Raw genomic sequence first — 25,185 nt, 5'->3', positions numbered from 1 at the left:
GGGAAGTAAATTCTGCAGTAAAATACATAACCCACACCCCGGCGCCGCTCGCTCCGGCCGTAAAGTTGAAGATGCCGGGCGGGAAAAAAAGGCTAAATAAGCAAATTAGAAAGGCAAATATTCCCTTCTTGATCTCACGGGGAGTCCTAAACGGCAGACATTCTTATCTATCATGCTTAGTAAGGCCGCTGTGCTTTGCTCGGCCTGAAGTAAAAAATAAATATTAGCTTAAGTATTAATTTTATGAATAAATGCTGGAAATAAACGAGAGGCGCGCGTGGTGCTGGGCTTCCCTTCCCTCATATTTTTGTCTATTTTTTTTCTTTCTTTTATTTTTTTTATTTTGGCCGTCCCCGTGATGGAGAGAGCGCACCGAGAATGCATAATGAAGAACTTTGCATGGCTAATCAGCATTATTCTCTCGGGATAAGAACTGGGAAAAAAATATGAAACTTTAATTTTTTTCTCTCTTCCGACTCACCTGTGGAAATTCTAATTGTTTTAGTAATCGCGGCAGAGCTTATGATTGATTTATTAAAGATTTGGTGCCGGTGGTGAGGGAGGTCTCTCTCTCTCTCTCTCTCTGTGTGTGTGTGTGCGTGTGCGTGTGCGAGAGCGACCGAGAGAGAGAGAGAGAGAGAGAGAGAGAGAGAGAGAGAGAGAGAGGGAGAGAGAGAGCATTAGTTTGACAATGAAGCACGGGGCAGTATTTTCAGAGCCTCTCCCTTCAACTTCACTTATGTTTTATTGCCAAACTCGTGTACAACTTGATAGAGACTCCCTGCTAACCTTCCCTTCCCTTCCCCCGCCCTCCCTTTCCTTTATCTTACTACGTCTTACCTAAACACCCTCAACCCTCTTTTAACCCTTATTATGCCCTTTCCCTTCCCTTCCTTTCCCTTCCATTCCCTTTCCTTCTCTTCCCTTCTCTTACTACATCTCCCCTAAACAACCTCAACTCTCTTTTAACCCTTCTTTTGGCCCTTCCCTTCCCTTCGTTTCCCTTCCCTTCCCTTCCCTTCCCTTTTCGCTTCCCTTCCCTTCCCTTCCCTTCCCTTCCCTTCCCTTCTCTTCCCTTCCCTTTCCTTCGCTTCCCTTCCCTTTCCTTCGCTTCCCTTCCCTTTCCTTCGCTTCCTTCCTTTCTTCCTTTTCTCCCTTCCTTCTTCCCTTCCTTCCTCCCTACCTTCCTTTGCCTTCCTTCCTTTGCTTTCCTTCCCTTTCCTTCCCTTCCCTTCGCTTCCCTTCCCTTTTATTTCCTTCCCTTGCCTTCCTACCACTCCTATCCCTTTCCCTTGCCCTCAACACTTTTTCACCCCCATTATTTACCCTCCTACCTCCCCCTGACCCTATCTTCGACCCCTTTCTTTCCTTTATTATCCTTTTCTTACCCCAAAACTATCCTTACCCCTCTCTCTTCCCTCCTTGCCTCACACTAACACTTTTCTTTGCCCCTTTTCAATTCCCTCCCTATCCATTATCCATCCCATTCTCCTTTATCCATTATCCCTTCCATTTTCCTTTATCCATTATCCCTCCCATTGTCCTTTCACTTTCTCCTCTCCTTGCCCCTCGTGTCTAGCCTCCTTACCTCATATTAAGCCTTTTTTTTGCTCTTTTTTTAATTCCCTCCCTATACATTATCCCTTCCTTTACCTTTCACTTTCTCCTCTTGCCTTTCCTCCCTCCTTATAAATCCTTAACCTTTAACTCCTATGCACTTTCACTACTCCCCTCAGCTTCTTTTTTTTTTGCTCTTTTTAATTCCCTCCCTATACATTATCCCTTCCTTTACCCTTCACTTTCTCCTCTTGCCTTTCCTCCCTTCTTACAAATCCTTAACTTTTAACTCCTACTCTCACTACTCCCCATCCGACCTTGCTGCCCTTCCCTTTCCCATCCATAATCCCTCCCACTACCCCTTCACTTTCTTTTGTCTCTCCTGCCTTCTTGCAACTCCTAACTCCTACACTCCTACTCTCACTGCTCCCCTTGGCCTCTTCCTCTTCCTCTTAACCTCTTCCGCTCCCACCTTCCTCTTCCCTTTATCTCTTCCCCATCCGACCTTGCCCTTCCTTCCCCACCCCAGCTACCGTCTCGCGCAATAAACTCGACAATCTACAGTTTTGTTAAGGTTTAGAGCCATGCCAGACCGAGGGGTGGGTGGGCAGCCTTCTCCTCTCCCTCCTCCCCTTCCTCCCTCCCTCCTGTGACTCAAAGAAGGTCGGGAGGAGAAGGGAGGAGGGAGGGTGTTGGTTCCTCTTTAGGGTAGACGGGAGGGAAGGAGAGAAGGAGGAGAGGAATGGAAGGATGGATGGAGGCGTGAGGTACAGAGTTTTAGTTAAGATGGAAGGAGGGGACGAAGGGAAGGAGGGAAGGAGGAGAGGAATGAAGGGATGGATGGAGGAGAGAGTTAAAGTTAAGATGGAAGGAGGAGGAGGAGGAGGAGGGGTACGAGGGGAAGAGGAAGGGGAGGGAGGATGAAGAAGGGGAAGACGGAAACTTAAAGCGAAGAAAGGAGAAAGTTAGAGGCGGAGAAAACAAGAAAGTAAGAGAAAAAGAGAGAATGCAAGAGAAAGAGAGAAAGCAAGGCAGGGGAGTTGACCGATACAATTAAATAAGGAGCGAAGAACGGAGGGGGAGGAAGGAAGGGAGAGGAGAAAGAGAGGGAAAGAGAAAGGCAGGGAAAGAGAGAAATAGGGAAACGGTAAAATGGAGGCGAGAAAGCAGTAAAGGAGACAGGGATGAACGGAAAGGATGAGAAGAACAAGAAGAAGAGGAGGAGGGGAGAGAAGGCGATGGAGGTAAAGAGGGAGGAGGAGGAAGAGGAAGAAGAGGGGCAGGAAGCTAAAGCGAGATATAAAAGTAACAAAAAGGAGAAAAACACGGGGAAAAATCGAGGTGTTATGACCCTGAACAAGACGAGGGGAGGAAAAAAAGGAGGAAACGAATGAAAAAAAAGAGGGAAAGATACGCCGGAGGGAGACGCCAGAAATAAAGGGGAAAAAAAGAGGAAAAAGAGTAACAGAAGGGCAACAGGGAATCGCAATAAATGTAGTAATAACGGAACACTGTGATAAAGGGAAAGAGTGAAGAGAAATAATAAAAGACGTGGCAGTAGAGAGAGAGAGAGAGAGAGAGAGAGAGAGAGAGAGAGAGAGAGAGAGAGAGAGAGAGAGAGAGAGAGAGAGAGAGAGAGAGAGAGAGAGAGAGAGAGAGAGAGAGAGAGAGAGAGAGAGAGAGAGAGAGAGAGAGAGAGAGAGAGAGAGAGAGAGAGAGAGAGAAATTAAGAGCAAGAGCGAGAGCGAGAGAGAGAGAGAGTGAGAGAGAGGAAAAGAGAGAGAGAGTGATAACAACAACAATAACAAGAATGAGAGTTTAATTAATTACTTTACCTTCTCTCTCTCTCGACCGTAATTCGCTAAATGACTAAAAAAAAAAAAAAAAAAAATCGTTTCACTGCCGCCGCGCGAAAAAATATATATTAATAAAGAAAGCAAAGTTTTGAGAAATGAACGAAAAGAGCAATAAAACGAGTAAACTGGACGGCGCTAAAATAAAATAAATAAAAAAATAGAAAAAAATGTGTAACCCAAATTAAAGGACACGCAATATACACGACAGAAATAAAAGAGGAAATAAATGAAAAGGAAAAAAAGAACAAAAAAATATCCCAACAATTGAAAAAGAACAGCAACGCATGAAAACACTAACACATAAAGAGAGAGAGAGAGAGAGAGAGAGAGAGAGAGAGAGAGAGAGAGAGAGAGAGAGAGAGAGAGAGAGAGAGAGAGAGAGAGAGAGAGAGAGAGAGAGAGAGAGAGAGAGAGAGAGAGAGAGAGAGAGAGAGAGAGAGAGAGAGAGAGAGAGAGAGAGAGAGAGAGAGAGAGAGAGAGAGAGAGAGAGAGAGAGAGAGAGAGAGAGAGAGAGAGAGAGAGAGAGAGAGAGAGAGAGAGAGAGAGAGAGAGAGAGAGAGAGAGAGAGAGAGAATAGAATGCAGTTTAAAATGAATATAAAACAACGAAACAGACAAAAAAATGGAAGCAAAAAATCAGAACACACACACACACACACACACACACACACACACACACACACACACACACACACACACACACACAACCCCCCCCCCCTCCCCTGCCCCCTCCCCCAAAAGACACGGGCATGGAGTCAACTAAGAACAGAGTGAAAGACAAGTTTAAAAGACCCAAGAAACTTTCCCCTCTCCTTAAGTCGGGCGTAAGGAAAGGAAGAGAAAGAGGAGGAGGAGGAGGAGGAGGAGGAAGAGGAGGAAGAAAGAGGGAAGAGTGGAGAGGGGAGGGAGAGGAGACGGTGTAAGAGTGAGGAGGAGGAGGAGGAGGAGATGGAGGAAGAAGAAAAATGAATGAGGGGAGAGGGGAGGGAGAGGGGACGGAGGGAGAGTGAGGAGGAGGAGGAGTAAGGAAAGGTAGAAAGAGGGGAAGGAGAGGGGAAGGAGTGAGAGTGAGGGGAAAGACGGGAAGGGTAAGAGGTTGAGAGAGAAGGCAAAGCTCGACGCCTCTTTCTCTCTCTCTCTCTCTCCCCCTGCACACCTTAACACTCCACCTGACAATTACTACCTTAAGGGCCCGCTCACCTGCCTACACGCCGCTCCCCTTAGTCCGGACCCTCACCACGGACACCTTGGAGTACAGTTTTTTGTGTTCCCCTCCGTGTCTTTCTTTTTCTCCTCTTCTCTCTCGACTCTCTTTTCCTTTCAATGGTTCTGTGTATCTTCTTTTTTTCGTTTGTTTTCTGCTCTCCCTTCTCCTTCTCTCTCTTTCTTCTCTCCCTTTCTTTGTTTCTCCTTCTCTCTCGACTCTCATTTTCCTTTCAATGCTTCTCAGAATCTTGTTTTTCTGCTCTCCCTTCTCTCCTCTTCTCTCCCTTATCTCTTCTCTCTTTCTTCTCTTTCTCTTTTTTCCCTTCCTGTTTTTTTTACCCCTTTTCCGTGTGTGTGTGTGTGTGTGTGTGTGTGTGTGTGTGTGTGTGTGTGTGTGTGTGTGTGTGTGTGTGTGTGTGTGTGTGTGTGTGTGTGTGTGTGTGTGTGTGTGTGTGTGTGTGTGTGTGTGTGTGTATGTACGTATTTACTTTTAATCGTTCATGTGTGCGTGTGAGTGCCACTATAATAAGCAAAAGTTGTAACAAAAGTGTACAAAAGAGAAACACAAAAAGAAACTGGAGCAAGAAGAAATACATGAGGGAGAGAGAGGAGGGAGGGAGGGAGAGGAGGGAAGAGGAGAGGAGAGAGGGAGGGAGAGGAAGAGGGAAGGAGCAAGGAACTAACCAATGAAATAACACAACACAAGAAAATAATAAGAAAACACAAAAGGCTAGACTTAAAAAGATAATAAGGAGATGGTGGGAAGGGAGAGAGGGAGGGAGAGGAAGAGGGAAGCAGCAAGGAACTAACCAATGAAATAACACAACACAAGAAAAAAAAGACAACACAAAAGACCAAACAAAAGAGACATAATAACGAGTTGGAGGAAATGAGAAAAAAACGTCACGAAGGGAATAAAGAATGAAACAAAGAAAAAAAAGTGTAACGACAAATAATGGAAAAAAAATTGGAAGAAAGAAAATGAAGAATGAGACAACAAGGTGAAGAAAGAATATATATAACGAGACGGAAAAAAATGAGAAAAATGTAAGAAAAATGAAGAATTAAGCAACAAGGTGCAGAAAAAATATACGTTACGAGCCGGAAAAAAAATTGGAAGAAAGATAATGAAGAATGAGACAACAAGGTGAATAAAATAAATATATAACGAGACGGAAGAAAATGGAAAAAAAATGAGCAAGAAAGAAAATAAGGAATCAAACAACAGCAGGAAAACAGGAAAAGGAAAACAACAAAGGGAAGGAGGAAGGAGGCAAAAAAAAAAAAAAAATAAAGACAAAAAAAAAACTAAATAAAAACGTTAAGAAAAATAAAGATGAAGAATAAAACAAAAAAATAACAAGAAGAAAGGTAAAAAACAACAAAGGGGGAGACATAAAAAAAAAACACGTAAAGAAGGAAGCAGAAAAATAAAAAAAATAAGACAAAAGAAATGACAAAAACAACAACGATCCGGTAAAAAAACGTCGAGAAAGAAAAAGATGAAGAATAAAACAAGAAGAAAACAAGAAGAAAAAAGTAAAAAAGTAAAAAAACAAAAACAAAATACCACACACACAAAAAAAACATAACGAGCCGAAGAAAAAAGTGAAAAAAAAGCGTCAAGAAAAAAAAGATGAAGAATGAACCAACAAGAAAACAAGAACAAAAGGAAAACAACAAAGGGGGAGACCAAGGCACATAAAGAAGGAGGCAGATGGTAGCAAATCCTCCAGTGGCAATCAATAACCTTCCTCGGCCCTTCATTTCGCCCTCCAAGACATTATCGCCGGAGGAGGAAAACCATCTGCTCAAAATACCCTCCTCCTAATGTTTCCCTTAGCAGGAGGAGGAGGAGGAGGAGGAGGAGGAGGAGGAGGAGGAGGAGGAGGAGGAGAATGAGGAGGAGGAGAAGGAGGAGGAGGAGGAGGAGGAGGTGATGGTGGTACAGGATTAAGAGGAAGAGGAGAAAGAGGAAGAGGAGGAAGACGAGGAAGAGGAGGAAGAAGAAGAAAAAGAAGAAGAAGAAGAAAAAAAAAGACAATGACGAAGACGAAGAAGAAGAGGTGGAGGAGAAACAAAGGGAGGAGGAGAAGAAGCAGCAAGAGGAGGAGGAGGCGGAGGAGGAGGCGGAGGAGGAGGAGGGAATATAAAATGGAAAGCACGGTATGTCACTACGGTCAAAAGTCCTTTTTCTCGAAGTCCCCCTCGGAGACGGCCCCGAGGTAATCCGACTTGATCCGCCTCGACTGGTCCCCCCGGAGGCCGCAGCTCCTCAAGGACACTCCGAGAGGAAGGAACACAGCCGGCGCCGCCCTCTGAATACCCTCCGTCTTCGCCTCCGTCCGTTTTCTTTGAGCTCTCCGTCTACTCGTTAAATCAGTTTTACCATCAAGCCCTTCGTTAGCTTCCGATCCTTCCGTCTGCTCTCCGTCATTCTCCGTTTGTTCTGCGTCATCTCCATCCGTCACATTCCGTTCGGTTCTCCTTTTATCTCTCCGTCCGCTTCCGCTTCGCTCTCCTGTCCATTTTCTGTCTCTACGTCCGTTTCCGTCAGTCCCTTGCGCCCGTTTTCCGTTCATCTTTCTCCGTTCTCCGTCCTTGCTTTTCGTTACCATTCCGTTTACTACCTCATATGCTCATCTGTCTCGCCCTCCCCTCTTCTCCCCCTCTCGCTCTGTCCGCCTCCCATCCGCTCTTCGTCCGCCCCACATCCGCCGCTCCTTGTCCGCCCCACATCCGCCGCTCTTCGTCCGCCCCACATCCGCCGCTCTTCGTCCGCCCCACGTCCGCCGCTCTTCGTCCGCCCCACATCCGCCGCTCTTCGTCCGCCCCACGTCCGCCGCTCTGTCCGCCCCCCAAACGTTTTCTGTCCACCCCCTATCCGCCGTTTTGTCCGCCCCAAATCTACCGCTCTGTCCGCCCCCGTCCGCTGCGTATCTGGGTTAAAGGAAGGGGTTATCGGGAGTCAGGAGGGAGAGGGAGATGGGGGGTCGTCGGGGGGTCGTCGGGGGTAAGCGACTCGCCTTCATTTTCCTCGTAATGGTCACTGGAGATGTTTTGGTCGTGCGAAAAAACTCGAAGCATATTTGTTGTTTTTTCCTTTTTTTTCCTTACCTTTTACATGTTCAAAACAGCGCCTGCATAAATTCGTGTCTTTACCGTGTTTGCCTGTCCCTTCTTTTACTGATAATGCGGAAGTAAGTGTGTGTGTGTGTGTGTGTGTGTGTGTGTGTGTGTGTGTGTGTGTGTGTGTGTGTGTGTGTGTGTGTGTGCTTGTTTATATTTTTCTCTCCCTCACGCACACATTTCGCTACAAAGTAATGCGATTGTGGAGGCGTTCAATCAAATGTTTTCCTTCACAGATGTTTATTTTCCTCTCTCACTCGATCTTTTTTTTTCTCTCTCTCTTGGCGTCGTATTTTAGGTGCGATTTTTGGGGTGTGAGTCACGAGCCGCCACTTCGCTCACCCGTAAATCAGTGAGTGGGTGGATTTCTTCTTCCCCGAAAATGTTCCTGCTTCTTGCACGCCCACAGAACTCCAAAAAAACGACCGGGAGGGGGAATGGAAGGGCGAGGAGACAGGACGGACGCTTCCCAAAACCCACGTCAACCCTTCACGCCGGCAAACACACCAAACACGACAAAACACACATGAACCACGCGAACTTTAAAACAGAGGGAGGGAGAAAGAGGGTCGAGGGAGAGGAGGAGGAGGAGGAGGAGGAGGTAGGAGGAGGAGGAGGAAGAGGGTGCATATGTCTCCCTAATACCCCAAAAGGCACATTCTTAACACCCATAAAAACGAGAAACGAAGGGAAAGGAAAAAAAAGCGACCAACCACATTTTAAACCTAAGTCATGTTCTTTTTTTTTCGTCGGCCATTACCGTATTTTTTCCTCCGTCCTTTTTTTTCTTTATTACATTTCGAAGGTTCAGTCTCATTTCAAAGGTTTATTTTTCTGACCATTATTGAGATTTTTTTATATTGATCGTTTCCTCTTTCTCTCTTTTTTTTATTTGATTTCGAAGGTTCCTCTGCGCAGTTGGTAATAATGATCTGGAGACACGTGGCCTTCCCCCCCCTCCCCCTTTCTCTCCCCTCTCCTTCCTTTCCCTCCACTTCCCTCTCCCACCATACCTTCCCCCTCCTTCCTTCTCCTTCCTCCCAACACCACACTCTCCCTCTCCCTTCCCCATCCTTCCCTTTCTCTCTCCCCTTACTCTTACCCTCACTTCCCCTTCCCTCTCCCTCCCTCTCCCCCTGGCACCGCATCTTTCCCCAGTGACATTTTCTTTCCCCCACTCCCTCCCCTTCCCCTCCCTCTTCTCTCCCTTTTCCTTGCTCTCTCCCTTTCTCCTCCCCTCCAGGATTGCACTTTTGCTTGCCCTACTCCCTTTCCCTCCACTCCCTCCCCCTCCCCTCCCCCCTCCCCATCATCCCCCATCCCCCAGAGGACAGCACTTTTTCCCCTAAGACGTCACAAGGCGAAGCTCTCTCGTTATCCCTCTTGGTTTCTCTTACTTTCTCTTTTTGTTGAGGAGGAGAAAAAAGAGAAGGAGGAGGAGGAAGAAGAGAGGCTGACGTGTGTGTGTGTGTGTGTGTGTGTGTGTGTGTGCTTGAGAGAGAGAGAGAGAGAGAGAGAGAGAGAGAGAGAGAGAGAGAGAGAGAGAGAGAGAGAGAGAGAGAGAGAGAGAGAGAGAGAGAGAGAGAGAGAGAGAGAGAGAGAGAGAGAGAGAGAGAGAGAGAGAGAGAGAGAGAGAGAGAGAGAGAGAGAGAGAGAGAGAGAGAGAGAGAGAGAGAGAGAGAGAGAGAAACGCCAGTCAGTCAGTCTGTCAAAACTTATCAGCGCTAAACAAAATCCTATCAAGCTATCAGTCCATCCATTCTCTCTCTCTCTCAAAAACACGGGGGGGGGGGGGGGGGGGGGGGGGATAGTCGAAAATGCACGAGTAAGCTTCAACATCCCACACAACGGTAAACTGTTAATCCGTCGCGCCCTGGAACCGGTTACTCTGGTCAAGCTTTTCACATCAGCTTGATTTGCCACGTTTCGCCGATAGCAAGTTGGTTCTTTCCGCGCGAAGCCTTTCATTTCACAGCGTCGTAATGGCACAGCTAAGCCCACCCAGAGTGTTCCTAATGCCTTTGTAGTGATGGCGCTCTGGGGGGAAGGAAGAGGAGGAGGAGGAGGAGGAGGAGTTGGAGGAGGAGGAAGGGAAGGAAGAGGTGAAGGAGGAGGAGGAGGAGGAGGAGGAAAAGTTGAGTTAATATCCGAGGTGATTCTTGCACACTCTCCCTATATTTGCTTTCTCATCTGCGTGTTTGTGTGTGCGTTTGTGAGTTTGTGTGCGTGTGCGTGTGTGTGTGTGTGTGTGTGTGTGTGTGTGTGAGGCGGGTGTTAAGTGGCGGTGTAAGGGAATGGAGGCGCCGTGTGGGGTGCCGTTGTGCGAATTAATTGGTTGTCCTGCAGGTGGCGGTGGTGTGTGAAGGTGCACGGTGATTGGCGCGGAGGAAGGGAGAGGGAAGGAGAGGAAAGGCGGGAGCGAGAGAGAGGGAAAGGTAAGAGGAGGTCATTGACGCGGAGGAGAGGAAAGGAGAGTAAGGCGTGGGTAGGTGCTTGACTGAGAACGGAAGGGAGAGGGAAGGAGAGGAAAGGAGGGAGCGAGAGAGAGAGGGAAAGGTAAGAGGAGGTCATTGACGCGGAGGAGAGGAAAGGGAGAGAAAAGAAGGTAGAGAGGGAAAGGAGAGTAAGGCGTGGGTAGGTGCTTGACTGAGAACGGAAAGGAGAGGGAAGGAGAGGAAAGGAGAGGAAAAGAGGAAGAGAGAGGGAAAGGAGAGGAGAAGGTAACTGGTTTTCTGGGAGAGGAAGGGAAAGAGGGAAGGAGTTAATCACTGGGAAGAAGGGAGAGGGGAAGTGTATACAAAATAGGGAGAGGAAGGGAGAGATGGAGTGTTTGGAAGGGAGAGGAAGGGAGAGATTAAGTTGTGTGGAAGGGAGGGGAAGGGGAGAGAGAGAGATTTTGTGTTAATGGGATAGAAATAGAAAAAAAGGAAGGTATTTGGAAGGGAAAGGAAGGGGAGTAAGAGGTGTGTGGAAGGGAGAGGAAGGGGAGAAAAGGAAATTTATGTGGAAGGGAGAGGGAGGGAAGAGAAGGAACGTTGTGTGTAAGGGAGAGAGAGGGAGGGAAGGTGTGTGGAGGAGGGAGAAATGGAAACGGGAAAGGGTGGGAGGAAGAGGAAGGGAAAAAGGGAGAATGTGTGTAAGGAAGAGGAATGGGAGAGAGGAAAGATGTGTGGAAGAGAGAAAAGGGGGAAAGGAAAGTGTGAGGGATGGGAGAGGAAGAGAAAATGGGAAGGAAAGTGGATAAAAGAGGAAAGGAAGGAAGGTGTTTTGAAAGAAGTGGAAGGTAAGAAAGAGGAAGGGAAGAAAGGAAAGGAAGAGAAAAGAAAAAGAGGGAAGAAAACTGCGGAAATGAGAAGGAAAGTGGATAAAAGAGGAAAGGAAGGAAGGAAGGTGTTTTGAAGGGAGAGGAAGACAAGAAAGAGGAAGAAAACAGGAAAGGAAGAGAAAAGAAAAAGAGGGAAGAAAACTGCGGAAATGAGAAGGAAAGTGGATAAGAGAGGAAAGGAAGGAAGGTGTTTTGAATGAAGAGGAAGGTAAGAAAGAGGAAGGAAAAGAGGAAAGGAAGAAAAAGAGGGAAGAAAACTGCAGTCCTCTCATTCCAGTTAAGCATCCCATTCCCTCATCCTCTCGCTCCTCTCCTCTCTCTTCTCTCCCTTTAATTCCTCATTTCTCCATTTATCTTCTCCTAATCCTTCTTTTTGAGTCAGTTTCTTTTCATCTTATTTTTCATCTATTTAATTTCCTAATACCCGTCTCTTCATTTATCTCCTCCTCCTCCTCCTATTCTTCTTCTTCTTCTTCTTCTTCTTCTTCTTCTTCTTCTTCTTCCTCCTCTTCTCTTACCACCTCTTTCATTTCTATCCTCATTGTTCTCATCGATTTCTTCATGGACTACTTCATTGTCTGTTGATCTCTCTCTCTCTCTCTCTCACTACAGCTTTACAATCCCTTGTCTCTCTTCTTTGTACAATCACCACCACCTCCCCCTCCTAGTCCTCCTCCTCCTACTCCTCCTCTTCTCACCCCTTCTTCCTCCTCCTCCTCCTCCTCTTCACCTCTCTCTCCACCTGTTGTCTTTTTAACTTCAACTAAAGTGGCCTCTTGTCTCTTAATTTCCAACCGGTGATGATTGGCGCTCGAAAATCAGATAACCTTGCTCGCCCGTGTTTCTCTGGCTGATGGAGTGACGAAGGAGGGAAGAGGGAGGGAGAGAGAGGACAGGAGAAGGGATGGGGAGGGAGGGAGGGAGAGGATGGAGAAGGGGTGGGAGAGGAGATGAAGGAGTCGAAGGGAGAGGTAAGGGAAGAGGAAGGGAGAGAGTCTATCCGTCTTCATAAAAGCCAACATGTTTCTTTATCTCCCAAGGGTGGAGGCGCAGGAAGAGGAGGAGGAACAGACAAGGAGGAGGAGGAGGAGGCACAGAGGAAGAAGAAGAGACTAAAGACTGGGTGGTGGCAGTGGAAGAGGAATAGATCTGGTGGTGGTGGGTGATGGAAGAGCTCGGAGGAGGAGGAGGAGAAGAAGGTGATGGAGGTGGAGGTGATGGAGGTGGAGGCAATGGTGGTCGCAGGAGGTAAGAAGGGAGAGAGAGAGGAGAAGGGGGAGTCGAAGCGGGGGTTTAGCTGTCATTTCACCAGCCTCTGAAGACAAAAGGAGGCTAACAAAACCGGAGGAAAACAAAAAGAGGAAAATAAGTAAAAGAAAACAGAAGGAACGTGGGTGGCGGTGGTGGCGGCGGCGGCGGTGGTGGCGGTGGTAAGGAATGGCCGCAGTGATAAATATTTTGTTTTATGAGTGTAAACAGTGGATGGCCGTGTATAGAACGTAAAAACGGTGAAAAATGACGCGAAATAAACGTCCTCGGCGTCCATTTTCCAACAGTAAGTGCAAATTAGTCAAAAATGGTTAGCGAAATGGCCCGACGTACTATTTATGGCGCTGTTGGTTGCTGTTGTTTTTGTTGATATTAGTAATGGGGACGCTGGTGATGGTGGTAGTGGTAGCAGTAGTGGTAGGAGTAGTGGTTGTGGTGGTGGTGGTGGAGTGTGTAATGCTTGGTGGTTGTGGTGGTGGTGGTGAAAAAGAGAGTATTATAGATTTTGTGGTTGAAGGAAATAAGGGTGGTGCATTGTGGTTGCTTGGTGGAGGTGATGGTGGTGGTGATGGTAGTGAAGTAGTGACGGTAGTTGTTATGGTGGTGTTGATGAGCGGTGGTGGTGGTGGTGATGGTGATGATGGTGGTGGTGGCAAGCAAACGAAGGAGGTAACAACAGGGGAATGAGGTAATTACAGTGTAGCGAAGGAGGAGGACGAGGAAGATGAAGAGGAAGATAAAGAGGGGAAGCATCAGACGGGATGAAGATTTTTTTGTTTTTTACAACAAAGGAGACGGCTCGTGGACAACAAAAAGAGTGTAGCAAAAAAGCCCGCTACTCCCCGTTCTCATAATAGACAAAAGTAAAGGGTGTCCAAAAGAGAGGTCAGTTTCGGGTGGAGAGGTGTCTTGATACAATCTTCTTGAAGGAGGTCAAGTCATAGGCAGAAGGAAATGCAGACGAAGGAAGGCTGTTCCAGAGTTTACCAGTGTAAGGGATGAAAGAGTGAAGATGCTGGTTAACTCTTGCATAAGGGGTTTGGACAGTATGGGGATGAGCTAAAGTAGAAAGTCGAGTGCAGCGGGGCCGCGGGAGGGGGGGAGGGAGGCATGCAGTTAGCAAGTTCAGAAGAGCAGTCAGCATGAAAATATCGAAATAAGATAGAAAGAGAGGCAACATGGCGGCGGAACTTAAGAGGTAGAAGACTGTTAGTATGAGGAGGGGAGTTGAAGAGACGAAGAGCCTTTGGCCCTTGTATATGGACAGCATCTAAGCGGGGGGAAAAAACTGCCGGAGACGATACAGAACGCCCAACCTCGATGATGATGGCGATGATAGTGGTGGTGAAGGAGCGAGGAGGAGGAGGAGGAGGAGGAGGCGGTGATGGAGATGCGTGGTGGCAGTGATGGTGAAGGGGAGGGCGGAAGGAAGAGGAAGGGAAGCTAACGATTATGGAAATGGGTGATAAACGAGGTGATAGCAAGGGTTGTATCGAGGAGGGTAAATGAGAAGGAAGGGGAGGAGGAGCAGATGGTGTTTGGTGATGATGGTGGTGATGATGGTGGTGGTGAAGAAGGTGGTGTTGTTGTCGTTAAAAGGGGTGTATCGATGAAGGTAAGCGTAGATGGTGATAACAATGACATAAATGAGTAAAGAATATAGAGAGAGAGAGAGAGAGAGAGAGAGAGAGAGAGAGAGAGAGAGAGAGAGAGAGAGAGAGAGAGAGAGAGAGAGAGAGAGAGAGAGAGAGAGAGAGAGAGAGAGAGAGAGAGAGAGAGAGAGAGAGAGAGAGAGAGAGAGAGAGAGAGAGAGAGAGAGAGAGAGAGAGAGAGAGAGAGAGAGAGAGAGAGAGAGAGAGAGAGAGAGAGAGAGAGAGAGAGAGGGGAAGAAGTAACTATAACAACAAAAGTAATAATAATAACAGTAATAATAACAATAACGCTAATACGATAATGAGACGCGGTAAAGAAACAATACAAATAATACAAATAACCTAAAATCATCATCAACAGACAAAAAGTAAAATGATAACAAAGAAAAATAAGGTAAATATAAAAGCAAAATAATGTAAAAAAAGAAAACCCAAATACAGACAAAAAAAAATATAATACAAAAAAATACATATAACGAAAATCATCAGCGCCCAAAACGAAAAAAATGACATCAAAGGAAAATAAGATAAATATGAAAGCAAAATATTATAAAAAAGAAAACACTGATACAGACAAAAAAAATATAATAAAAAAATACATGTAACAAAAATCATCAGCGGCCAAAACGAAAAAAATGACATCAAAGGAAAATAAGATAAATATGAAAGCAAAATATTATAAAAAAAGAAGACCCAAAGGAAGACAAAAAAAAAAAACATCAAAGAAAACGGAAGAGAGGAAGCGAAAACATACGACTGACCAACACAACAAAAGCTCACCTTCCTTCTATCTTTACCTCACCTTCCCTTCCCTCCTCCCCTTACCTTCCATCCTCCCCTTCCCATCATCCTCTCTCCCCTTCCCCTGCTTCTCCTCTCTCTATTTTCCTCACCTTACCGCTAATCTTAATTCTCTCTCTTCGCCTCACCTTCTTCCTCTCACCCCTTTACCACCTCACCTTCCTCATTATCCCTCACCTTACCTTCCCTCCTCCCCTTCCCATCCTCCTCTCTCCCCTTCCCCTGCTTTTTCTCCTCTCTATTTTCCTCACCTTACAACTAATCTTTATTCTCTCTCTTCGCCTCACCTTCCTCTCCTCCCGTTATCACCTTCCCCCCCTCACCTTTCTCTATTTTCCTCACCTTACGCCTTACCTTCATTTTCTCTCCCCCTCTCCATCCTCTTCTCACCTTCCCCTCCTCTCCCCTTCCCATCCTCACCTCTACCCTTCTCTCCACATTCTTTTTCTCAAGTTCCTTACTTCTAACCTTTATTTTCTCTCTCTTCACCTCTCCTTCCTTCTCTCTCCTCTTCTCTCTTTCCCCCCTCCCCTTCTTCTCTTCACTCTCTCTTTTTCTCACCTTACTCACATCTAATCTTTATTCTCCCTCTTCACCTCTCCCTCCTTCCCTATTTTCTCTTCACCTTCTCCCCTTTACCCCCTCTCATTACCCCTTCGTTTTCCTAACCTCACTTTCCTCCCAACATTACTTTCACCTCTCTACCCCATCTTCCCTTCTTCCCTCATCTCACAACCTTGTCACTTTCACTACCTCACTTTCCCTTCCTCTTAATCTAATCTCCTCACCCTCACTTTTTCTACCCTTCCCTTTTCACTTTCCCTTTCTCCCTCCATCTCACAGTATCCTCATCTTCCTCACCTTTTATCACTTTCACTCGCCTCGCCTATCTCTGTCTCACATCTATCTCATCTTCCTCACCGTTGTCACTTTCACTCTCGTTTCGCCTCTCACCTTCCAATCCCTTCTCTGCCTTCCCCAACACCTGGTCTCCCGGGCTTGCAGGGATAAAAGTGTGCAACGTTGGAATAATTATATATTTATCTCCCTCAAGAACAAAGCAACATTATCCAGAGAGTGGAATGTTAATTAAAATATAACGCGAGTAGGCCATCCGCGCGCAACACCCACGGGGCTTGCGAAAATATAGGGAAATGTGAATACAATTAGGCACAAATTTTATGCAATTATGTCAGTGGAATAAAATAGCACGGTAAAAAAAACAGGAGGCGGGGTGGTATAATGACAGGTGTGATTAGAAAGTGATGGATTTTGTAATATGCTAACGGCGAAAATATAAGAGAGGATTTGTTTGTGAGTGAGTGAGTGAGTGAGATGGAGGTTTGAAAAATTAACAGAACATATCAATTGTCATCGTGGTTACTACTACTACTACTATGACTACTACTACTACCACCACTGCTACCACCACCACCACTACCACTACTGCCACTACCACCACCACTACAACAAACACCACTACCACTACTGCCACTACTATTCCCCCTACAAAGTGAACAAATAAATTAATAAATGAATACGTCAGTCCCTCCGGAAGTCACGTCAAACACGAATCACGGACCAAAAAAAAACATATCAGCGATCTATTAACAGCGTCGAGATCAGAGGAGAGAGAGAGAGAGAGAGAGAGAGAGAGAGAGAGAGAGAGAGAGAGAGAGAGAGAGAGAGAGAGAGAGAGAGAGATAGAGAGAGAGAGAGAGAGAGAGAGAGAGAGAGAGAGAGAGAGAGAGAGAGAGAGAGAGAGAGAGAGAGAGAGAATCAATAAACAAACAGAAAACCAACAATCAGACACAGACAGCATAGCAAACACACAGAGAGAAAGACAAAACATAAAACACTAACACAGAAAACGTATAAGAAGAGAGACAGCGACAGACACGGTAAGAAATAAAGAACACCGACAGAGAACGAAAGAAAGAAAGAAGGAAAAAGACGAGGAATTGCAATGTGGGAATCAGGACAAAATGATGCGATGAAATGGAATGAGTAACAGCAACGCAGAGAGAAGGAAATAAAAAACCGCGACAGAGAGAGAGAGAGGAGGAGGAAAAAAAGACAAGCGCAGCGACGGACGGAGAGAGAGAGGAAGAGGAAATCAAGATAAAGACGAGAAATTGGAATGTGGGAATCAGGACAGAACGATCCGATTAAGTGGAATGAGTAACAAAAGCGGGTCGACGGGAATCAGCGGCGAACGAGCGGCCGGAGTGGAGCGGCGGGCGTGTAAAATAGAGAAATTCGGGGCTCGAAATCTCCGTTCTTGTCAATATCGCGATGAGAATTCCGTGCGGGCAATTTTCATCTCGTGCAAACTCTCTTCCCTTGTGACCCTTTGTTAAGGAAATTCGCCTCAGCCTCTCCTTTCCTCGCCGCCACAACAACAGCCTACATCCACGGGCATTTTCTTAATCTTTTTTTTTAATGAGTGATTGCTTGATTGCTTGATTACTTACTTGCTCTCTCTCTCTCTCTCTCTCTCTCTCACACACACACACACACACACATTCATACCGTTATTAGTATTGTCTTTTTCTTCAATAATAAGCTCTTTCCTCTTCTTTTTCTGCCTCTTGCTTATGATATTTTTTTCCTGCTCCTTCCTCAATATCAACAGCACTTCCTTTTTCTATTTCTTTTTCTTTTTCTTCTTCTTTTTCTTCTCAAACTCCTCCTCCTCCTCCTCCTCGTCCTCGTCTTCGTCCCCTTCTTCTTGTTCCTCTTCCTTTTCCTCTTTTCCTGTTCCTCTTCCTCCTCCTCCTTCTCCTAAGCCTTTCTTTCTCCCTCCCCCTCCAGGCTTCGAAGGGGCATGGCTCGTGGAGGGACAAGGACACGTCAGGCATCGGAGTTCTTCCTTCTCGCCTTCCTCTCCACCTTCACCACCACCCCTGCACCCTCCGCCGCCGCCTCCACCACCACCACCACCGCCGCCGCCGTCTCCACCACCCTCGCCGCCACCACCACCACTCCTAGCCTTTTCGCCAGCGTGTCTGAGGTTGAGGATGATCACTACGGTGAGTTGGGGTTTGACTTTTCTCGTCCAGTTTCCTTTTTCTCCTCCTTCCCTAATGTCTTGAGTCTCCCTCCCTTCCCCAGGACCTATTTTTCTGCCCACGTTTTCTTCCTCGCCTTTTTCTCGTCATTAACCAAGTCACGGTGAAGCGTCGTTGTGAGCTACGATGCCCTTTATTCTGCATGCGTGTGGGCGTGTGTGTGTGTGTGAGGGGGGGTGATTGTGTGTGTGTGTGTGTGGGGGGAATTGTGGGGGGAGAGGGGATGGCGTGTCCGTGTGTGTGTGTGTGTGTGTGTGTGTGTGTGTGTGTGTGTGTGTGTGTCAGTGCGTGTGCGTGTGCGTGGCTTTTACCAACTCCATTTAGAAATTTTCATATTTCTCGCGATATTTTTTCCGGGAAACGACAATATATCACGAGCTGGAAATTACTTTTTATATCAACTAATTACTCAGCTAACTTCCAGAGGCACGAGGAACCGGTAACCAAGCTAATAATTATGTGAAACCTCAGAACCTCGGATTACCGCCAGCAGCAATTCGAAGTCCTAGAAAAAACACGAATAAAAGTTTTTTTTTCCCCTCACAAACTTCTGGGTACCCCGTGACAAGGAGATGCTTCGTTCATCTCGTGCAATGGAGGCTGCAGAGAGAGAGAGGGAAGAGGAAGGAGAAGTAGAAGGGAGCGACACGAGGAGGAAGGAAGGTTGAATATATGAAGAAAGAGATACGCAGGGGAGTGAAAGGCAGGGGAAAGGGGGAGTGAGAAAATGGAAGTGAGATGGGAAAAATAAATGGAGGTGATTGTGAGGAGGAAGAGGAACAAAAGGTGGACGACGACAACGAAGAAGAAGAAGAAGAAGAAGAAGAAGAAGAAGAAGAAGAAGAAGAAGATTAAGAAGAGGAGGAAGAAGAAGAAGAAAGTAAGAAATTATCTATGACGAGCAAAAGTAAAAGAATCGCTCTGAAACGTCTATAACACTTTTTACACATCATTACCATTTTCAGGAGTTATTGAAGCACAACTGAAATACACATTCCGCCGTATATATATAAACGCCTGCAAATGTTCGCGTGTAGTAACAAAACCACCCACACCGGAGTTTGCTTCGAAAAGTTTGCAACAGTTTTCTGGAGCCCGCGCAACAAATTTTGCTATACGGAAAATGTTTTTATTTAATTAAACAACGCAAAGCTGAAAATATCCTGCCATATGTAGCACTTACGGAATGATCAGAATAAGGTTTTTCAGCAAGATTTCTACGTGACTGCTGCCAAATTTCCGATGCCTTTAACTTACAAGACAAACAATGGATTACGGCCGGAGCGTTATCAGGAAAGAGACGCGGCAAACTCTACGGATATAGCCAGCCATATTTGCATTACTCAGCGGCTTTCGTGTTGGATAATGCGAGCACCCAAGAATTATTTCCCCCAGACATATTTATTTACATCACTTTATTAGTCACATGTTAGCAGGACGAGTATGAGCACCATAATTATTCTTCGCATCATAATGAGCCCTTTCTTTTCTCCATCGCAACTGTTCATTCGTAGGGCGGGAGGAGCATTTCGTTTCAATAGACTAATCAGTAATAGTAGTAGTAGTAATAGTAGTAGTAGTAGCAGTAGTAGTAGTAGTAGTAGTAGTAGTAGTAGTAGTATCAAACAACGATAGTAGCATCAGCAGTCTTGGAAAAAGTAAATATGCGGGGAAAAAGAAGGACGCAAGGAATAGGAGGAAGAGGAGGACGAGGAAGGTAGGACACGGTGGCGCCCGGATCGACAGAGTAACACATGAGAAAGCGTCCAGAGGAATGACAGGAAAGAGAAAACTGATACCGTCCATCTGGAAACGACAGCAGGAATTTCGGGGACGCGCCGGGAAGAAATATATGCCGAAAAATCTTGTATCTGCGGGAGAGAGTTCGTGGGATTGTAGACGACGCGGACCAGACCCTACACGCAACATCATACATTATTTACAACAGCACATCCAACACCAGATAAAAACCAGCACTACATACATATCACGGCAGTACGCGCAATGCACACCACACCACACTGCAGAGTTAATAACGACGTAGACCAGATGGTACACGCAACATCATACAATATTTACTATACGACATCCAGCATAACCTATACATGAACACCATATACATATCACAACACACCACACTACACCCCTCCATATGATAGACTAAATAAATAATGATGAATAACAATGAAAAAGCAATATCATACATCATTTATCATACCACATCCCACATAACCTATACACGTACACCACATAAATATCCCAGCACTACACACGACACACAGCACTCCATATGCTAGACTGCAAAATAAATGATGGTTAGTAACAATGAAAAAGTGATCGGTAAATGGATGAAACGGATAGACACAATCGCTTAATCTTATCGGTGTGTCATCTGATGCGGCGCGGAGCTCATCATTAATTGCTCTTCTCTTTGTCGGCACGTTCCTCTTTACTTTACGCGACTCACCAGTAAAAGGAATTCGCGCTCGCTTTGGAAATACTCATCAAACTCTCTCGTAATTCCCACACACATAACTCATGAATCCTACACGTAAAACAAAAGTGGGAGAGAGGAGGAAAAAATAAGATCCCTAGGTGCTCCTCCTCTTCAGCGCGGAAACTTTCGTCGGGGAAAAATACAAAACTTTTTTCCCCAACGCGCTTTTAGTATCAGTTACGGAGTTTTCGTTATTCAGGGAAGCGAGCGGCGTGCGGGGAGGAGCATGAGCGATGGAGACGAAGATACAGTGTGCTTCCTTGCGCGCCCGCGCGCGCGCGCGCGCGAGAGAGAGAGAGAGAGAGAGAGAGAGAGAGAGAGAGAGAGAGAGAGAGAGAGAGAGAGAGAGAGAGAGAGAGAGAGAGAGAGAGAGAGAGAGAGAGAGAGAGAGAGAGAGAGAGAGAGAGAGAGAGCAAAACGGAGTGGAAAAGAGCAAGGAAAATGAAACAAAACTTGAGAGAATAGGTGAGTTGCGTGTCTCCTAGAAACTGTTGGAGGGGCAGAGGGAGGAGGAGGGAGAGGAAGAAGAAGGAGAGGAAAAAGAAGAGGAAGAGGCGGATGAAACAGCAGAATAAGACGAGGAAATAGCAGAGGAAGAACTGGAAGTGAGGTGATGGGAGAGAGAAGGAGATGGACGGATGGGAGAGCTGCGTTGCGTGACGTGTGATGAGAGTTGGTGGGACACGAGTGACAGCTGTGGATTGTGGGGAGATGCGGGGCGACAGGTGATGGCTGAGGGGTCGCCTGGGTGAGGGGTGAAATGCGGGAGACCTCTGAGAAGGGTACAGGCGAGTGAAGTCCACGGAGAAGAAAAAAAGTTGGGTGACAGATGAAGTTCGATAAGAGAAAAAAAAAATCAAACAGGTGGGAGCTCTTATTAAAATAGGGGACGAAGAGATGAATTATTTGACGGGAATGTTTGTGAAGGTTCAAGAGGGTGATTGAACTAGGTCTGACAGGTAGTGTGACGGCCGCTGGTGTGATTGATAAATGGCGGAAATGGTGAATATTTATGAAGCGAATGTGTGTGTGAAAGGGTTAAAAGCGTGATTGAAACGGGAGTGAAAGGGTAAAAGAGCAGGATTTAAATATAGATAAAAGGGTCGATTTTTAAAAGGAGATCCGAGTGGAGTAAAAGAGTGACTGAATCGGGGATGAGAAGAGAACAGCGTGATTAAAATACGGGTATAAGTGAAAATTTTTAAGGGAATTTGAGTATGGAGGCGAAAGAGTGACGGAAGCGGAGATGAGAGGTGAAAAAATGTGATTGAAATAGAAGTTAAAAATGTGATTGAAATAGAAGTTAAAAATGTGATTGCGAAAGAAGTATCCCAAATCATTACAGGAAATCTGAGTTAAAAGAGTTAAGGGATGACTGAAATGAGGGAAAAAACATGAAGGAAAAATATGTTAGAGTCTCAAACTATTATAGAAAAACTGAGTGAAAATAGTAAGGCATAACTGAAAGGAGGAAAAATACCATGATGGAAAAATATGTTAGAGTCTCAAACTATTATAGAAAATGAAAGTGAAAAGAGTGAAGGCATGACTGAAAGGAGAAAAAAACCCATGATGGAAAAATATGTCAGTCTCAAACTATTATAGAAAAACTGAGTGAAAATAGTAAAGGGATGACAGAAGCAGATTTGAAAGGTGAAAAATGTGATTGAAAAAGTAGAAAAAAGTTCCAAATCAATATAGGAAATATGAAGGAAAATAATAAAGACATAACTGGCAAGGCGTCGAGAGGTGAAAACTATGATTGCAATGAAAGATGAAAAACCTGACAGAAATAAAAGTAAAAGACTCAAATTAAAGAAACCCTGAGTGAAAAAGTAAAGGAAAGACTGAAAAGGGAGTGAAAAGTGAAAACACGACATCAGTATAAGTAAAAGTAAAAAAAAATATCATAGAAAACCTGAGAGAAAAAGCAAAAACTGAAAAGGAAGTGAAAGGTGAAAACATGATATCAATACAAGGAAAAATAAAAAAAAATATCATAGAAAACCTGAGAGAAAAAAAGAAATAACTGAAAAGGAAGTGAAAAGTGAAAAACGTGATAGAGAAATAAAAAAGAAAAATAAGAAAAAGTCTCAAATCATATAGAACCTGAGTGATGAGCAAAGGCATGACTGAAATGAGGGTCGAGAGGTGAATATCCTGATTGAAATGTGGGTAAAAAGGTGAAAATTTCCAAAGGCGCTTGAGTGACAGGTGATGAAAAGGGGAAAACAGGGTATCATATCAGACCGGAACGAAAAATGTGGATGGCAGGCGAGGTATGCGGAGGGATTAAGCGTTGAAATAAAACGAGGCCACTTTGAGCCCAAATACAAGATTGACAGGTAAGATAGAATAGCAATCACATGCGGCAGGTGAGTGGGACTGAGTGGGATGTGGATGGCAGGTAAAGGACGCACAGGTAATGACACACACACACAAAATAAACAGATTCCAGATTTACGAACTGGAATGATGATGGAAAGAATGGAAAACCTCGATGAAGGAAAATGAAAGAAAGGAAAATAAGAAGAGAAATATTCGATAAAAGAAGATGAGATAGAAAGAAAAAAGATAATAAGAAAAATATTCGATCAACAGAAGATGAGATTAAAAGAAAAAAATGATAACAAGAGAAATAGTCGATCAATGAAAATGAGATAAAGAAAAAATGCTAACAATAAGTCAAAAAAGGAAAAAAAAACTGAAATTCGAAAAAAATACATTTAGAAAAGATGAAATTTAGAGAAAAAGAGAAAGAAAGCGGAACAAAGGAAACGAAGAAACAAGCGCCAGCAAAATGAAAAACGAAATGAAAAAAGAAATGAAAAGAATACAAAAGAAATGGAATGAGGACGAAAAGATTCCAAACACATCACCAGAAGATGAAACTGAAAGAAAGAGATAAAAGGCGAGACAGAGGAAATGAAGAAAGACGAGCGCCAACGAAATGAAATGAAACGAAAAGAAAGAAATAACAGGAGAAGCGAAAGACATAAAACCAGGCCGGATGAACAGAAAATATCTGAAAACAAATATAAAAAAAAGTAATACTGAAATAACAAAAAGAGACGAGATAGATAAACAATAAAGAATGTAAAAACCACGAAATAAAGAAAACATTTTCGATAGGTAAACAAGAACAATGACACACCAATACGTTAGAAGAGCGAAAAGAATACGGAAAAAAATATGAGACAAGTAAAGATGAAGCAGAGAAAGGAAAGATTTTGGGTAATTAATTAAACAAGAAGAATGACACGGAAAAGAAAACATATGAGAAAAGGTAAAGATGAAGCAGAGAAAGGATAAAAAATGGGTAGGAAAACAAGAAGACACCAAGAAGCAAAAAATATAAGAAAAGGTAAAAATGAAGCAGAGAAAGAAAAAAAAAGCTTGGGTAGGAAAACAAGAATGACACAAACACGACAGAAAAACAAAAAAGCAAAAAACATGCGAAAAAAATAAGAGAAAGGAAAAGATGAAGCAGAGAGAGAAAATGAAGACAGGAAAGGTAAATAATGAAGCCTTTAAGAAAAAAAGAAAGGAATGGTATATATAATGAGACCCACGAAACCCAGGAAACAAAACAAGCATCTCCGACAAGGTAAACACGACACAGGAAACACAGAGCGACAGGAAAATGACGCTCAGGAGATGATGGACTCGAAAATGAAAGCGACGACGAAGACAAACACGACGACGAGGACAAAAAAGAAAAGAGAAAAGAGATGACGACGAAGATGAACGGGAGAGCGTGAGTGAGGACGGAGGGAGGAAGGGACAGAGGGAGGGGAAGTGAGGGTGGTAGAGAGGGACGGAGGAGAAAACTGAAAGAAAAATGTGGGGATATATTTCAGACGCTTTGCAACTGCGAGTGTTTCATTTTTATTCATTTCATCTTGTGTCGGTTCCTCCTTCGAATGTTCCCAATGGAGACTTCACTTGACCTTCGGAAAGATTAATACAGATGAGTCCCGCGGCTTCGATTAAGTTCCCCTCGTAAATATAGAAAATGGGGCGTATTTATGTCCCCCCAGCCGCTGCTTTCTTGCTTCTCTCGTGTCCGCCGGCCTGATGTGTGTGTTGGGGAGGAGAGGGTACGTGTGCGTGTGCGTGTGCGTGTGCATGTGTGTGTGTGTGTGTGTGTGTGTGTGTGTGTGTGTGTGTGTGTGTGTGTGTGTGTGTGTGTGTGTGTGTGTGTGTGTGTGTGTGTGTGTGTGTGTGTGTGTGTGTGTGTGTGTGCAGAGTAGACGTATATATTGCTCTGAACAAGTACGGAGCGCAGGTTTCTGAGAGTTCTGAGGTTCTGAGAGATAAAATTTGGCAGCAGGTATGTGTTAGCAGGAGAGAAAAGCAGTTAGGTAAGAGTACAGGAACATATCTCATAGCACGTGTGAGTAGCAGTGTGGAAGGATTAAAGGATGAGAAGTGGAAGGATGAAAGAATGGAAGGCAGCAAATGTGGGTAAGGTTGTTTTAGGAAAGTATTCGTAAGCTGCTATGGAGAAGCTTAACAATAGGTAACGACACTCACTAACTTAGGGGGAGCATACGAAAGGAGGTACGTTGCTTCACTCACCCGCTTGTGTCCACTCCCGACGGTCCCTTTGAGCACGCCTCCACGTATCCTCCCTGGGAACAAATAGGGATTAGTTAGAAGATTCTCTTAAGTAATCGTATAAAGAAACAAATAACGTAAGAGGAGTGTGTAAGCAGATTCACGGACACACAGGTAATGGCAGGAAAAAACACCAGTCCAGAACTACGAAATGAAATGATGGTGGAAAGAATAGAAATACTCGAGCAAAGGAAATGAGATAG

The 25,185-nt window shown here is 44.9% G+C and overlaps 1 protein-coding gene across 2 annotated transcripts in view; it reads left to right on the top strand.

Moving 5' to 3' along the window:
• Positions 1-25,185, top strand: part of LOC126998083 (hemicentin-1-like) — a 129,459-nt gene that overhangs the window by 29,247 nt on the left and 75,027 nt on the right. For both annotated transcript variants that reach the window (XR_007752625.1, XM_050859463.1), the window contains exon 2: positions 17,609-17,826. Coding sequence is in view for 1 of the 2 variants with exons in the window: in XM_050859463.1 (XP_050715420.1) it covers positions 17,622-17,826 (205 nt within the window). In the remaining variant the exon portion in view is untranslated. The remainder of the gene's footprint in view (positions 1-17,608; positions 17,827-25,185) is intronic.

The sequence above is a fragment of the Eriocheir sinensis genome, chromosome 13 (assembly GCF_024679095.1).
Source record: "Eriocheir sinensis breed Jianghai 21 chromosome 13, ASM2467909v1, whole genome shotgun sequence".
Classification (NCBI taxonomy): domain Eukaryota; kingdom Metazoa; phylum Arthropoda; class Malacostraca; order Decapoda; family Varunidae; genus Eriocheir; species Eriocheir sinensis.
Note: the sequence above shows the minus strand (reverse complement) of the source record. Positions and strands in the feature narration are given on the sequence as shown.